Genomic DNA, 16,512 nt, shown 5'->3' with positions numbered 1-16,512 from the left:
TTGACAACCTGCAGCTAATAAGCTCCAAAAAGTGCTTAGGAATCAGGAAATTGTCATTCCTGGGGATATTTGCCTAAAACCCCATGAGAAGTTCGGATTTTTGGTCTCCTCATTAAAGAGTTTGGCTTTTTAATAATTTAACCACTTTTTAATGAACGACTCGCTCCTGTTCCCATTGCTATTCCCTCCACACTTGCAAGGTGAGTGTCTGCAATGTTCCTCACATGTTCTGCAGGTGATCAAGAACAGCAAGACAAACGTGCCAGAGCTGGAGCTGTTCCCTCGGTACCTGCTGTTCCTGCGGCAGCAGCCGGCCACGCGCACCCAGCAGTCCAACGTCTGGGTCAATATGGGTATGATGAGCCTCAGAATGTTCCCTCAGCATTTGCCCAGAGGTAACTTAAGAATGCAGCAAGAACCACCATCCCCTGTGCAGTTTCTAGGCCAGCCCAGGCTGGAGGAGCTTCCTGTGCTGTGCTTGTGCTCCAGCTCGATCGCCCTGCGGCACAATCGGCACTCGGGAGCATCCAGGGCTGCCCTCAAGGGAAAAGGCTCCAGGGCTTTCCCCTGCCCTCTCCTCGAGGGAAAAGGTAGCAGGGAGCATTTGCAGGGAAATCTGTTGATTGCCATGTTTATGGGTGAGTTGAGGGTGAGAAATAAGCACTGCAGAAGCTGAACTGATCAGGAGAGCCAGAGCTAGGCATTCCCATTTTGGGAGTGATTGCTGTAGCCATGGAATAGGTGCCTCTGTGCCTCTCTGATAGTGCAGTGGCACAATGAATTCAATTAATGCTCAGCCAAATGCTTCTGAGTTACTTGGGCAGCTGGGCTTTGATGCCCAAAATTATTTAATGCTCTTTAGAGAGAGATGAAATGAATGGAATATGAAGACTATTATTTGATGTAGTTCAAAAAGACAATTAAATACGAAGTATAAACACCCAGCTAAAATCTATTTGTCATAATTGTGGTGGTAGTGCTCACCAAAAGATTGTACAAGAGTAATCTTTAGGTTGTGGCTTCACATTTCAGCTGAGGTGTTTCAGGAATTGTCTCCAGTTCCCAGTTTGCCTCACACGAGAGGCTGGAAGGAAGCCCTGCACTCACATTTGGACACACATTTGCACCCACAGTAACATGTCCAAAAATGGGCTCACCTGACTGCTGAAAAGTCAATCAATCCTTCAGCCTTGCCAGAGTCAGGATGTGGGTGGAACCCTGGTGCAGATGCTCAGTTTTTCACTGCTTTGGGAAGATCTCAGCCCTGCCTGTGCCATCGAGCTGTGCTGCACAAACTGCTCTGCCCAAACTCAGCTTTCCTGCCTGACCTAATCCAAGGGAAACTGCTTTGTTTGGACATCCTAAAATGCCCAAATTCCAATGAACAGAATCTTCTCATGCACCAAATTTGATCTTGATTTGGAATTACTTTGCACTGCACTAATTTGATTGTCCAATCTGTTATTAATCTTGTGGAGTTCTCAAATGTGCTTTCTTGCTGTAATCTTACAACTAATCCTCTGATCCCTAATCTCAGAAAATGTTGTTTTCTTTTAAAAAACCCAAGTACTTTGCTTGGTACACTGAAGCCAGATTGATGCTTTGCTGATTTATGAGGTATCATTTGCTCTCTTGTCAAATTGCATGTGATAATGTAATACTGCACCTTTTCATGTTGTACTGTTTATTTTATTGTAATCTTTTAACAGTGAAAATAGAATTGTGTCACTCCTCAGGCTACTTAAGTATTGCAGATGCCCAGTTTGGGTTGGGCTGGATAATAAAAGCTTGTTATGTTTGTAAGCAGTGGGGAACTTCTGAATTTTAAACAAAAAAAGCTCAAAAAGAAACCTCCCTCTTTAAAGTTGGTCTCATCTCTAGTGCAAATCTTTTATTTAAAGATGAGCTCCCATTAGAAAGAGCAACAATCTTGACCAATTAATTTGTTGTTACAAATGTGAGCTTGTTGAGAAATTTTGGTGGAAATCCCAGGTGTCTTCACAGAATGTTTTGAGGAATTTAGTTTATAAGAAATTTAGTTGTTATGAGTACTTCTGTTGTGAGCTGCCAGGCTGATTTCATGTGCACAGAAGAGCTGAAGCAAAGTGCTTCATGCTACTCCCAAAAATAGTCAAACTGGTTTTTGTACCTTATATTTTACTTATAACATTCTCTCAAAAAGGAAATCCTAATGAAATTTTGAAGTCCTTTATTTTGAAAATTCCCTTTGCCTCTCATACCGTGTCTTTAAGAGACAAAAAAATTGTGAAAACTTGTGAAACTCTGTTGAATTTTTTTATTTCCTATGAGAGTCTCAGAGAAGCAATTTTCTAATAGGTTTTGCTAAGAAGGGAGGTATTTTACCTGCTTTGTGACAGCACATTTGTTGTCCCAAAGGGTCAGTGACAACTACTTTTACACCTAACTGCTAAACACTACAAGTGTACAACACTTTTTGCAGAGAGTATATTCAGTGTACAGTTCTTGATCCGACCCGTGGGTAAATGCAGTCTGTTTTCCTGCTGTCCCACTGTGAATGCAGGGAATGTCCCTTCCCCAAACGCCCCTCTGAAGAGGGTTCTGGCTTACACTGGCTGCTTCAGCCGCATGCAGACCATCAAGGAGATCCACGAGTACCTGTCCCAGCGGCTGCGCATCAAGGAGGAGGACATGCGCCTGTGGCTCTACAACAGTGAGGTAACCCTGCTCCTCTGCCTGCCTTCTTGCTTTGTTTTTTATTTTACGTGTTCTTATTCCTCTCCGGAATCTACTAACTGCACGTGCACAGAGAAATGAGGGCGGCCATAAAGATCCTTTACAGTTCAAGGCTCTTGCTGTTTGTTTTTCAGAGGTTTTTGTGCTTTAATTCCCATTGGAGGTGAGAGGATCCTGAGAGTGTAGAGGATCCTTTCAGTAGATGTGGAGGATCCTGAGAGTGTAGAGGATCCTTTCAGTAGATGTGGAGGATCCTGAGAGTGTAGAGGATCCTTTCAGTACATGCAGAGGATCCTCAGTTCATGTAGAGGATCCTTTCAGTACGTGGAGAAGATCCTCAGTACCTGTGGAGGATCCTCAGTACATGGAGAGGATCCTCAGAGTGCAGAGGATCTTTTCAGTACATGTAGATGATCTTCAGTTCATGTAGAGGGGATCCTCAGAGTGTAGAGGATCCTTTCAGTTCATGTAGAGGATCCTCAGTTCATTTCAGTACCTGTAGAGGACCCGCAGTTCATGTAGAGGATCCTCAAGAGTGCAGAGGATCCTTTCAGAACCTGTGGAGGATCCTCAGTACATGCAGAGGATCCTCAGAGTGCAGAGGATCTTTTCAGTACATGTAGAGGATCCTCAGTTCATGTAGAGGATCCTCAGTTCATGTACAACTCTAATTCTATGATGTGGTTTTTTTTTCTCCTGCAGAACTATCTCACTTTGCTGGATGATGAAGATCACAGACTGGAATACCTTAAAATCCAAGATGAGCAGCATTTAGTAATAGAAGGTATAAAAAGGATAATTGACTGTTCTTCTAAAAATAGAGATTTGCAAGGGGAACCTGTGGGGAGGTGGTGGCAAAGCTAATTCAGGAAAATTTACATGTATTTTGTCCCTGTTTTGAAATACATTTGGATCTTTTGTTGGTTTGCAACAACATAAAATAATGATGGTGGCTCATGAACTGATTTGTTCAGAGCTGGTGGATCTTTATTGAGAATTAGAATAAGCACTGAAAAATTTGCTATTCAAGAGCAAAAGCAATCCCAAGGCTGCTTCCTAAAGATGTTACTGGTGTGGTTGGAGGGATGCCAGTGATAGAATGAGTTCCAATAATGATTAGAAACATTGAAATGAAAACTAGCAAAAATAATAGCTAGAAGTAAGCACATTTCTAATCCCAAATATTAGAAAATTTTAATTAAACCTCTTCAGCTGTGTAAGCTCTCTGGAGTAAGTAACAATTTTTAAAAGCCCCTTTTCATGTCCTTTTCTAGTTCGAAACAAAGACATGAGCTGGCCAGAAGAGATGTCTTTTATAGCAAACAGCAGCAAAATAGACAGACACAAAGGTGAGTCTTTCACAAAGTCACTGGATTATGATGAGAAGAAAAATCCCAAGAAAACAGCTGAAATGTTGAAACAATCCTTTTAAACACAAGTCCTGTTAACATTGGGTGAAGTCTTTTATGCTGCTTTGCTTGGCCTTTGTATGAACTTAAGTGCTGGAAATGTGGGAGGGTGGGATTTTTTGTTTATTCCCTTGGATTTTGTTAAAACAAGGAATAATTAAGATTTTAACAAACAAACCCAGATTTTTCAGTACCATAATTACCTGTAAATATTCTGTATGGGTTGCACTGCTGTCTGTGGTGGATCAGATCAACAAAATACCTCAATTTCTGTGAGGCAGAGTTGAGAGAGCAGATATTTTAAACATCTGCTGCATCTGTGTATTGTCATAACTGGGAGCAGGTTCCATTAAACTGCTCACTGTGAGAAGATGCTGCTACAACATTCTGAATTTTCTCATCTGCACAACTGCTACAATGATGGTTTTTTTACTAAGTTCCTACTGAGAAGGGTGCTACAGGCCTGAGCAACCTGGGGAACACGTGCTTCATGAACTCCAGCATCCAGTGTGTCAGCAACACGCAGCCCCTGACCCGGTACTTCATCTCAGGGAGGCATCTCTACGAGCTGAACAGGTAATCCTGGGGGAGAGCAGTGGCACTTTGGGTGCTGGAACATTTATTCATTTATTCAGGGCTGTCTGCTTCTGCAAGCTGCAATTCAGTGGGAAGGAATGATTTAAATTCAGTGTTACCAGCTCTGCAGCAGATACTACTTCAGAGGCATGGAAACACAACCTCTTGTTGCTGGGAGCAGGAAGCTTTTCTGGTTCCTCCTTCAGCTCCAGACTTGAGCTGTGGTTACATTTGAGTCTGGTATTAATTCCTTTGTGATTTCTAGGACAAATCCCATAGGAATGAAAGGACACATGGCCAAGTGCTATGGGGATTTGGTGCAGGAGCTGTGGAGTGGCACCCAGAAGAACATAGCCCCCTTAAAGCTGAGGGTGAGTTATTCTGGGGTGGAAAATAAGGATTTATTGGAAAAGCAGAAATTCGGTGCACTTTTTCCTGGTGTTACCTGTATTGTAGCAGTTTGGACACTGAGTTTTCCCTAGAAGGAGCCAGTGTTCATCAGACCTGGTGGAATTTGTGTTTGTAAGGCCAAAGGAGTTATGTGGTATGACACAAGTTGTGCCATGAGAAGTGGCTTTTGTAGCCCTTTTTAGGTACAAAATGTGATGCATTTATCTGTAAATGAGCTTTTGTTCTGAAAGCAAAGGAGCTCCCTTCAGCTCTTCACAATTGAATTTGTGTTCATTGACAGCACATATCTCATCTACAATATTTTGATTTATTTTTACATTTTTTACATGATATTAAATAAGTTTCTGCTGCTTTTTTTTTTTTTATAGTGGACAATAGCAAAATATGCTCCAAGATTTAATGGCTTTCAACAGCAAGACTCCCAGGAGCTTCTGGCTTTTCTCCTGGATGGGCTCCATGAGGACTTGAACAGAGTTCATGATAAGCCATATGTGGAGCTGAAGGACAGTGATGGGCGGCCAGACTGGGAGGTGGCAGCAGAGGTGGGGCTTCAGTCTTTGCCTTTGGGGGGTTTTGTGTGTTTTTTTCTTTTCCTCACAGTACTAAGCTGAGAAATTGTCGAAGAGGCTGCCTATGGCAACATTTTGTGACTCTAGCACCTTTTGGATCTTGTCAGAGCTGTGATTTACAGAGATAATTTCACCTTTGAGCTGAAAATTAGTTTTTATTGTTGTAATAAAATTATGAAGATTATACTTGACAACAATTTTGAACAACTCAAAATTAGGGAGTATCAGAATGTTTCAAGATGCCTGATGAGCCCCTCAGAAATTTTAAATTGTGTCATACTTTGATCATTGTGTTGAGAACTTTACTTGTTCTGTAACTAGATTTATTAGAAATTAGGAAATAACTTCTGTGGAAATACTTTGACTCCCATAGGCGAAATGAAACTTTGGAGACCAATGAAGTAGTGTCCAGTTTCTAACTTGGTGTTATATTTTTTATGCTTCATTTCAGGCCTGGGAAAACCATCTGAGAAGAAACAGATCCATTGTTGTAGATTTATTTCACGGGCAGCTGAAGTCACAAGTGAAATGTAAAACTTGTGGGCATATAAGTGTTAGGTTTGACCCTTTTAATTTTTTATCCTTGCCTTTGCCAATGGACAGCTACATGCACCTAGAAATTACAGGTAAGTGCTGTAAATGTGCCATCCCTCAAATAAAATCTGTATGAGTGGAACAGTTATAAAACATCAAATTTTGTTTGTTACCACTTATTTAGAATAATATAGTAATTTGAATATAAGAGTGCAAGAATTTCCATTGGAACACAGTTAAACCAAGGTAAAACCTTTAGAAACAGAAAAGGATGGCCCATTTTTAGTCTTGATTGAAGGATTTAATATAAAATCTTTTTAAAATTGAAATTTTGAGAACTTCCCTCTCTAGTGAGGTTGTCCTAAATCTGCCCAGAGGAAAAACAGGGGCTGGGGTGAAAATACAATATGGGTCATGAACTGTGCTCTGAAGGAGCTGTGGATTGCTGGAAAAGGGGCAAAAGGAAAGATGATAAAAAAGTGAAACAAATTTTGAAACCATTTTTTACTGCCTATGCAGCAAGAGTGTTTCTGACATTGTGACATTGCCTGCAGACCTTAAAAATTGACTGGGAAAATGAAATAAATCATCTGTTCAAGTTGAGGAAAAAATATTTTCCATTAAGTGGGGAGCTGTAATGTATTATTGTCATTAAAACCTGCCTGGGCTGCTGACCAGGGTGTTTCTTTTTCCCTTTAAAGTAATTAAATTAGATGGTACCACTCCTGTTCGATATGGGCTGAGATTGAACATGGATGAGAAGTACACAGGCTTGAAAAAACAGCTGAGTGAACTCTGTGGCCTCAAACCAGAGCAGATTCTGCTTGCAGAGGTGCACAGCTCCAATATAAAGGTAAAAAGAAAAAAAGATTAATTATTACTGCAGCATGCTGTGGGTGGTTTTGTTGTTTCTTTGTTATTTTTAACATGTAAATTTTGCCTACAAGAGCTGTGAAATAATTTAACTAAAAGTATGGTAAAAAATCAGCTTAGTTATGTCTCTAGATTAACTTTTATTTCATTCTTAAACACTAATTTAGCTTGCTGTAAATAGATTCAAATTGATTGCTAACGATATTTTTAGGGGGGAAAAATCATCTTGAGGTAATAATTCTCAAGTTAAGGTGCTGTGATGAGACAAAGACAACAGGATTATAAGTAATGACTGTCTTACAGTGTGTGGGGGTATTTCCAGGGGGATTTTTTTGCTGTAGATTAAAAGTGCTTGACATGAGGTGCTCTGGGTGTGATTAGAGACCACTGATAACTCCTGCAGAGGGCTTGGGCTCCTTTATTCTCCTGCAAAGGTGTAAGGAGGCAGATGGGAGGGAGGGAGGAGCTGATAAACGCAGCTTGCAGAAGAACAGAAGACATTTTGGTCCCAGATGAAGGTGTCCAAGTGCCTGAGCAGCTTTCCCTCTCTCCTGAAGAACTTCCCCCAGGACAACCAGAAGGTCCGTCTGTCCGTCAGCGGCTTCCTGTGTGCGTTTGAGATCCCCATCCCAGGCTCCCCCACCTCAGCATCCAGCCCTGTGCAGACAGGTGAGACAAAACTCTGCTTTTCCTCTCATTTGAGCTGCACACTGTGGAGAAGCTCAGAACCAAAGTTTCTCATTAAGTGAGGATTACAGAAAGGAACGTGCGGGTTGTGCTCGGCGTCCACACGGAATGGAAGGGATAAAAACCCTGCTCAGCTGTGGCTGCTGTGATAATTGATAATGGATTTGTCTGCCTGCAGAGACCTCCACTGGGCCATCAGCCAACGGAGCCCCCACCATCCTGATGAACGGGGACATCCCCAAGCCAAGCCTCATTCCCAACGGGATGCCAAACACTGTGGTGCCATGTGGGACAGAGCGCAGCCCGCCCAGCTGGACCCTCAACGGCCACGTGCCCTCGCTGTGTGACAGCCCCTGCACAGGCTACATCATTGCAGTGCACAGGAAAATGGTCAGTGGCCTTGCACACGTGGCAAGAAATTTGAAAAAAGCAGATTTTTTCAACGTCCACATGATAATTGTACACGTTTATGCGTGGTGTGGTCAGATAACCTCACCATCATGTCATAAAATAGAAACGTTTTTCAATACAGTATTTAATATTGGAATTAAGAGTAATTTTAATACAATTGTTGATTAATTTTAATTGGCAGGGTCTGAAATAAGGCACAAGACCAGCAATCCAGGTGATTATTGCACTGTGAGTTAATGCACCTTCACATCTGACTCCTCCTTTTGCTCCCACAGATGAGGACAGAGCTGTATTTTCTCTCATCTCAGAAGAACAGGCCCAGTCTCTTTGGGATGCCCTTGATTGTTCCCTGCACAGTTCACACACGGAAAAGAGACCTCTATGATGCTGTGTGGATCCAGGTTTCCAGGCTGGCCAGCCCCCTCCCTCCTCAGGAAGCCAGTAACCATGCACAGGACTGGTGAGTTGGGCACCTCAGCCTTGCATCTGAGTTACACTACAGTGCCCCTTACACTTGCTTGCAAGATCGAAAATTGTGTTCATTTGGTTTTTCACAATAATGGCAGTAATTAAAATTAAATTCTTTTTAGTACAGTTAAATGTAGCTGCACTTAAATGTTGGCTTCGTTCTTATCCAGTGATTGATAATTATTTATATCTGATGAATTTAAGCCATGGAAAGGCAGCTTTTAATAGTAAATTGTAACCAAGATTATCATTTTGAGGGTTTTCTTTAAGTAATCATAACAAGGCCAGTGAAGGGAGGTAATTGCAGTGAGAGTGCTGCTGTTTGATGTTGTGTTCTCCTCTGTTGCAGTGATGACAGCATGGGGTATCAGTACCCCTTCACCCTCAGGGTAGTTCAGAAGGATGGAAATTCTTGTGCTTGGTGTCCATGGTACAGGTAAATTGTCCTTTTTTCCATTTACAGCAGGGAATCACTCCAGCAGAAAGGTAATTTATGGTAATGGGTCTGTGGTACATTTCAGACTTCAGAGGTAATATCAAACAATAAGAATCTGGAATGTAATTTCACCAGAACTCTCTCCAGGCAGGCTTGCTCTGCAGCACAGCTTTTATGACTTGCAGAGCTGGAAGTTCTGCTGCCACAGAAACTTTAAATTAGGAGACAGAAATGAGATTATCCAGAACCTGTTAACCCCTTTCAATATTCTGTGTCTGTGTGCAGCCTTGGATGTCCACAGACTTGCATGGTTTGGGGGGATTCACAGAAACCCAAATTTTTAGATGTAATTCATCCACCCCTGTGAGTTCCTTGTCATTTGAAGGGTAAGATCTAAAATGGGCCATGAGAAACTCACCCTGGAAGGGTGCTTGGAATTTCCCATAAACAAAGACTTGCTAATGAAAATTCCAGACCTTTGCTGGAGGGTATTCAGGCCACAAACTAATTTTTTAAAAGGTGTTTTATAGCTCTTAGAATTAGTTATCATGGTGAAAATGACTTGTTGAGACAGAGCAGTGGAGTTTTTGGGGTTGTAGCTGGGTTTGATCAGGACTGGATCATAATGGAAGGGACCTTAAAGATCATCCCATGCCAACCCTTCCATGGGCAGGGACACATTCCAGTGGATCATGTGCAGGCAGATGGTGGAGCTCACCCAGCTGCTTCCCTTTCTCACTCTGGTAAAGTTTTGCATTAAAAACACAAATAACCCTGAGCATTGCTGCATAAAAATGTCACACACTGAAGGCGAGGCCTGGAGCTTGGAGGGTGCAGAGGAGCCAAAACAGGAGCAGAAAGGAATGAATGCAGAAATGATTGAAGCCTGCACTGACCACAGCCAATTTCTGCTCCAGGTTCTGCCGTGGCTGTAGGATTGAGTGCTCAGAGGACAGGGCCTGTGTGGGCAATGCCTACATTGCTGTGGACTGGGACCCCACTGCGCTGCACCTGCGCTACCAGACCTCACAGGAACGGGTAAATGCCAGCAGGAACCTTCCTTGGTTCTTTGGTAGCACCTCTGAAATACCACCCCTGCAGCCTTTTGGGTTCTGTGATGCTGCTTTTGTCCCTTCCTGTTAAACCAAAGGCAGCAATCATGGGGCAATGTATTCTGGATAAATCGATGTCTTGATATTAGGCCTCTTATGGGGTCTAATGGTGTGGAAGGGAAGCTTTTAAAGAGCCACAGCAGTGCATTTGCTGTCTGTTGTGAATTGCTTTTAAGCTAGTCAAGATATATAATAGTAATATATTACATAATACATTACAAAATATCTTTAATTTGATAAATTTTCTGTAACTATAAACAGTTATGCATGTGAATAAACTATTTCCTCATTAAGCCAACGAAACACATCTGAAGGTGAGCCTGTAGCTGGGTGAATCTGGAATAACTGTTCCAATTTGTGAGTTTTATCTATAAAGTTGTGCTTTATGGATAATTTATAAGCAGAGCCCAAGTATAAGAACAGTGAATTATTTTTATCTGCTTCTTCATAGCTGAAATGAAATTCCTGCTAAAACTTAACCACATCTCGTTTTTATCTTTAATTCTGAACAACCCAGCAAAGTTATTTGTGTGATACTGTGAGGAGAGCCCTCCTCTGAGCAGTGTGTGTTACATTTCCAAGTCAGAGACAGTTTTCTCTCCCTTCAGATCGTGGAAGAACATGAAAGTGTTGAACAAAGCCGCCGAGCCCAGGCAGAGCCCATCAACCTGGACAGCTGCCTGAGAGCCTTCACCAGCGAGGAGGAGCTGGGGGAGGATGAGATGTACTACTGCTCCAAGTGCAAGACCCACTGCCTGGCCACCAAAAAACTGGATCTCTGGAGACTTCCCCCTATTTTGGTAGGATCTTGTGTCATTTTCCTCCTCAGCAGCCAAACCCAAAGCACGTTGTTCCCAAATCTACCAAGTCGCCTTGCTGTGAATAAGATGATTTGCTTTGTTCACACTCTCAGGTGGGACACTGACTGAGTTTGCAGGCAAATAAAGCAAACCTCAAATCCTTCAGAATGTTTTTAGCTGCTGCCTTGCAGGAAATGGTGGTGGTTTGTGCTCAGTGTCAGCTGCTCTGACACAGCTCACCCTCAGATGGTGACAAGATCTCCTTTCTGGTTGTGGGACACCTGCAGTTCTTATTTTTCACATTTGGTAGCTTATTCAAAACAGACAGTGCTGATCACTGAATTGAAGCAACCTTTGCCATCATTGCCACATGAAAATATTAGTTTCATATTTTACCAGCTCGATCCCAAAATCCAAACTGTCACACAGAGCATGATTTTTACTAACTTAGAATAAAATGTGTATGTTTTGGGAAAAACTCTCTTTGAACAATAAAATTACTCACTGGGATGTCATTGTGCCCCTTTAATAATTTTCTCTACCATGTTTCCCTTTAGATCATTCACCTGAAAAGATTTCAGTTCGTTAACGGCCGCTGGATAAAATCCCAGAAAATTGTTAAATTTCCCAGAGAAAACTTTGACCCAAGTGCCTTTTTGGTACAAAGGGATCCAAGTCATTTCCAAAGGAAGCAGCTCACCCTGCAGGTTGAGAGCCTTCCTGAAGCACGGCCTGGCCAAGGGGACTCCAGGAAAGCAGATGTGCAGAGCACTGGCACAGCTGGAGAAGGGGACACACTGAACAGGAGTCCATCCTCCCTAAACACTTCTGTCCTCAATAATGTCAAAGGTAGGGAGTGATTGGGGAAAATTCCACTCTGTGCTGCTGTTTGGAAGGGAAAAATGTTATGTACAAAATGTTAATGTTTGGGGGTTTTTTTTTGCCAAAGCACTACACTTGGAAATGTTCCTTAGTGAAGCTTTAGCATAAAAAATGAAAGAAAATTTAAGAAGTTGCTCAGTGACAAAAAATATTGGTACTTGTGTAAGTGGGCTGGAATTAGTGAGGCATGTGCTTCTGCATAAAATAATTAAATTTCAGTTTTTAGGTGTGCACAATGATGGGGTTTTATTTCTATATATTACTCATGAGCTGCAGTGAAACAGTGGGGTTCAATGTTTGGTTGTTCAAAAGAAAATTGCTTTAAAAAGAAAACTAGACTATTTGTACTCACCTTAGTAATCTCTGTGCTTTCTGTCCCAGCATCTCCATCCTTGGGGAGGAAAAGTGGAACCAGCTGCCCCTCAAGTAAAAACAGCAGCCCCAACAGCAGCCCAAGGACTTTGGGGAGAGGCAAAGGGCGCCTGAGGCTGCCCCAGCTGGGAAAAAACAAACTGTCCAGCAGCAAGGAAAACCTGGCTGCAAGCAGGGAGAACGGTGCTGAGCACGAGCAGGGGGATGCCCTGACTAAAGGACAGGCTCTGGGGGGCAGCCAGAGCGAGCTGTACCCCGGGCAGGACAGCGAGGGGGCTCTGGCCAACGGGTACCTGTGGGAGCAGAGCTCGCTCAGCAACGGGCAGGGCGAGAACCACAGTGAGGACGACACCGCCGACGACCAAAGAGACAGAGACGACGTCTGGGTCAACCCCATCTACAACCTATATGCAATCTCGGTAGGTGCTGCTCCTCCTTGGCACACTGCTTAGCCAGATGCCTTCCTTGGGTTTGTGCCAGCACTGGGATCTGTAGGGAAGGAGGGCAAAAGTCAGCGCCATAAATTCGCTGTAAAACCGGGGATGAATTATGTGCCTGCTAATTTGTTCTGCTTGTGTGTGAAAAGTTAGTCAGCTCCAGCTGATGTCATCATGGCTCATTCACAGATAATAAACTTGAGATTCATTTATTGGATGTTTGATTCAGGATTTCTTTTCTTCTTCATTTTCCTCAGTGCCATTCAGGAATTATGGGAGGGGGTCATTACGTCACTTATGCCAAAAACCCGAACAACAAGTGGTACTGCTACAATGACAGCAGCTGCAAGGTAAGGCACTTCTTTTCCTCATTATTTCACATCGTTATTCTAATTATTTCAAATAATTTTCGCCTTCATTAACCAGAGCTGAATAAATTTAGAATCAGAAATTCTAGCTAAAGAAATTTTAGAATCACAGGATGGTTTGGGTTGGAAGGAACCTTAAAGTTCATCCCATTCCACTCCTCTGCCATGGGCAAGGACACCTTCCACTAACTCAAACATTTGTGGAGAGCTGCTGTTTGAAATCAGGAGCATCTCCAAAGCTGCACCAGATAAATATTAAAATTATTAACTGAAATTGTACGTGAGGTTTTTTCTAAGGTAACATCTGTTCATCAGCTGCTCCCACAGTTAAGGCAAGATGCTTGTTTTGTACAAAGATGTAAAAATGACTAAGAATGGAAAGCCAGGAATACATTTCCATGATGGCAGCAGTTTGTATTCAATTGGTGAATAACTCAGCTCTGACACTTCTAAGTATTTGCATTCATCACTATAAAATTGTCAGAGTTCCCAAGTAATTCATGGAGCGGGATAACAAAGAGGGGAGACAGAACACGGGATTCCTTCTGTTGCTCCCAGTTAAAAATACCCTTTTCGGGGCAGCAGGGTGTGTTTGAAGCGCAGCAGTTATCCCATGGGGTTTTTGTGGGTGTTTTCCCTGTGTCAGGAGTTGCACCCGGACGAGATCGACACGGACTCTGCCTACATTCTGTTCTACGAGCAGCAGGGGGTGGACTATGCCCAGTTCCTGCCCAAGATCGATGGCAAGAAGATGGCAGACACGAGCAGCATGGACGAGGACTTTGAGTCCGACTACAAGAAGTACTGTGTGCTACAGTGAGCCTGAGCTCCGCGGGCTGGGGGAGAAACCCTGGGATGTGCCCCTGGGGAGGCCCTGGCTGAGCCAGAGAGCAGCTTGTGGTTGTCATTGTCCCCTGTGAGCTGAAAGCACAAGAAGAGCCCCTGGTTAAGCAGTTAATATCCAGTAGTATTGTTTTGTTCTGTTTTCTCACTACATGCTCGAAACGTTTCTGATGTTGGACATCTGAGACTGCCACTGGCCTTTAAATCCAATGGTTTGAGAAAAGCCAACTAGGACCAAATAAGAGCTAAATTAAACATCCAAATAAGAGCTAAACAGAGTAGTGTAGAGTTTACCAACTGTTCTAACACCCCCCGAGGCTCTGGTTAGGTTTAAAGTAATGGGGAAAAACAATTTCTAGTGTTGTCTTTGGACAACATGATATTGCTACCTCCTTTTTCCTGCAGTTTTATTGCATTTTATTGGCAAAACAGGGAAGGCAAGAGAAGGAAAAGTGCACAAATGGAAACAAATTATTGCCATGGGGAAGAGAAGTTTCCAGTTTTGCCACCACTAATGTGTGTCAGTTGCTTTTTTTCTGTATGTTGGGAGCACAACCAAATCATCATTTGAGAAGAGATTAATTTCTACACTTGAATGGTTTTATTATACTTGTGTTTTCTCCACGTGTTGGCTGTGCAGATCAACATGTTTCAGGAATGGCTTTTCTGCCTGAAGAGTGCTGGCTCAAACTTTTTTGAGCTGCCTCAAGAAGAAACTTCAGGTTGGAGAGAGTAGTTGTGATTACACTCACGGTGTCTTAAAATGTGCACATTGCACAGAACGTTCCCAGCTTTTGGAAGGAGAGATGCTTGGGCTTATGTTTCATGACTGGTGTTGCTTTTGAAATTTGCACTTTTGAAAATGCATCTGATTCAATTGAAACCCACGTTTGTTTGGTTTTGTTGTTGTTGTTGTAAGGGCTCTGGAGTGAATGGCTGTGAGTACCCACTGTGTATTTCCAAGGAAGAAGCTGTGGCTGTCAGGTAGCTGTCGTAGCATTCATGGATGGAGGTTTTTTTTTATTGGTTTCCTAACTCAGTTTCTTGTTTTCAAAATTTGATTGCCTTTTCAAATTATCTTTTCTTTGTTTGTTTGTTACACCAGGTTATGCAAATACTTGCAATTAAACCAGACTTGCTTTCCATGCCCTTGCAACATGCTCTGTAATTCAAGGGGCTTCTTGCATGAAGGGAAGTGTGACTGAGTCTTAGCAGAGACTGGAAAAAAAGAGAGTTGGTTTTTTTTGAGCAGGCATTTCTTAAAACATTTTCAGTGTTAAATTGTTTGCATATCTAAATGAAGATAAAATTTTCACTCTTTTGGCCTTTTCTTCTTCAGCTGAGCTTAAGCAGCGTGTTAATTTTGTCATGCATCATCTTCCCAGTTCTCTAGATTTTTGTACCTTCACTAACAAAACTGTTACTCACATGGTTCTCTGCCATTAATGTTTGGATTCATTTTGGGGTGTTTGACAAGAATGCCAAACCTTCAGCAGTTTATCATTTCCAGGAGGATCTGGAGTTTATCCATGGAAGAAGTGATACCAGCTGGTCTGGCTGTCTGCTCAGGCCGAGCCCTGCCAGCCTGTGGAGGTTGTGCCTCTTTGGGGACAGCACATCTGTTCCAAAATGAGTCTTGTCTTACCTGTCAGGTGTTGCTCCTTATCCTCTATGGTCTTTTATCTTTAAAGTGGTCTGAACATTAAGCCTAAAGAAAAGCAAACATGACTAGTGAATTTCTAGGTTAGAAGCTTTTTCAACACCCACTTGTCTACTCCTCCCTCCGCAAACTCCATGAAAAGTGAAAGATTTTCAACTGATTTACTTTAAAATGTTTTATTTAAGCAGGTAGCACAATCTACTAATGTTATTTGATCTTCTGTGTTTGTTACATTGGTTGTAATTAATTTTTTAAATTAAATTAATTCAAGAATTAGTAGTAAATTTATTAAGTTAACTATTAACTACATTCACTTTGTAAATTATTGTATAAAACTTATTGACAATGCACTGACTTTAGAAAGATGTTAATGTACATAAATGCCTTGTAAATAAAATAGTGTTGATGTACTGGAATATGAGCTGTATTAAAACAAAGGTATTGGTAATTGTATATGGAGTGAACCTGTTTATCTGTAACTATATTATTCAAACAAATTAAATACTGTGGATGCAGATGAAGTGTCACTTCTTGTCAGATAATTTTTAATAACTGTTTTCCTGCTTTGAAGTGTCTGTGCTGCATCTATGAAGCTTAAATACCTTTGTCAATCCAAAAGCTGAAGCATGGGCGTGCATCCAGCAATTCTTTGCAGTTTCTTCATTGTTTATGAAAGGTAAGTTGGGTATTTTGTTGATGATGATAATAACACTTATTACTTGAAAACAATCCATGTTAGCAGTGAAGTGATCCCTCAGGTACAGGAAGGCTTTGCTCTGGTGTCTTTGGACAGGATCTGCAGGTACCTGACGTGCAGTCCTGGTGCCTGAGGTGTCCCTGGGCAGGCAGGGGTGGGAAGGCCCTGCTGCACTCCCAGCCCTGCTGCGCTCCCAGCCCTGCTGCACTCCCAGCCCTGCTTTTCCCCAGGCAGGAAGTGGCTCTGGTTGAG

General features: G+C 42.3%; 1 protein-coding gene across 2 annotated transcripts in view; it reads left to right on the top strand.

Moving 5' to 3' along the window:
* USP32 (ubiquitin specific peptidase 32) overlaps window positions 1-16,090 on the top strand; it is a 42,802-nt gene extending 26,712 nt beyond the window's left edge. For both annotated transcript variants that reach the window (XM_031059808.1, XM_031059809.1), the window contains 19 exons: window positions 236-353; window positions 2,543-2,697; window positions 3,418-3,499; window positions 3,990-4,064; window positions 4,562-4,700; window positions 4,966-5,071; window positions 5,480-5,653; window positions 6,132-6,306; window positions 6,916-7,067; window positions 7,645-7,756; window positions 7,953-8,164; window positions 8,461-8,645; window positions 9,003-9,089; window positions 10,007-10,127; window positions 10,810-11,001; window positions 11,559-11,850; window positions 12,265-12,674; window positions 12,950-13,042; window positions 13,707-16,090. In XM_031059808.1, coding sequence (XP_030915668.1) covers window positions 236-353; window positions 2,543-2,697; window positions 3,418-3,499; window positions 3,990-4,064; window positions 4,562-4,700; window positions 4,966-5,071; window positions 5,480-5,653; window positions 6,132-6,306; window positions 6,916-7,067; window positions 7,645-7,756; window positions 7,953-8,164; window positions 8,461-8,645; window positions 9,003-9,089; window positions 10,007-10,127; window positions 10,810-11,001; window positions 11,559-11,850; window positions 12,265-12,674; window positions 12,950-13,042; window positions 13,707-13,880 — 3,054 coding nt within the window. In that variant the 3' untranslated portion in view covers window positions 13,881-16,090. The remainder of the gene's footprint in view (window positions 1-235; window positions 354-2,542; window positions 2,698-3,417; window positions 3,500-3,989; window positions 4,065-4,561; window positions 4,701-4,965; window positions 5,072-5,479; window positions 5,654-6,131; window positions 6,307-6,915; window positions 7,068-7,644; window positions 7,757-7,952; window positions 8,165-8,460; window positions 8,646-9,002; window positions 9,090-10,006; window positions 10,128-10,809; window positions 11,002-11,558; window positions 11,851-12,264; window positions 12,675-12,949; window positions 13,043-13,706) is intronic.
* The last annotated feature ends 422 nt before the right edge of the window (window positions 16,091-16,512 follow it).

Source organism: Geospiza fortis, unplaced genomic scaffold, assembly GCF_000277835.1.
Source record: "Geospiza fortis unplaced genomic scaffold, GeoFor_1.0 scaffold538, whole genome shotgun sequence".
Classification (NCBI taxonomy): Eukaryota; Metazoa; Chordata; class Aves; order Passeriformes; family Thraupidae; genus Geospiza; species Geospiza fortis.
Note: the sequence above shows the minus strand (reverse complement) of the source record. Positions and strands in the feature narration are given on the sequence as shown.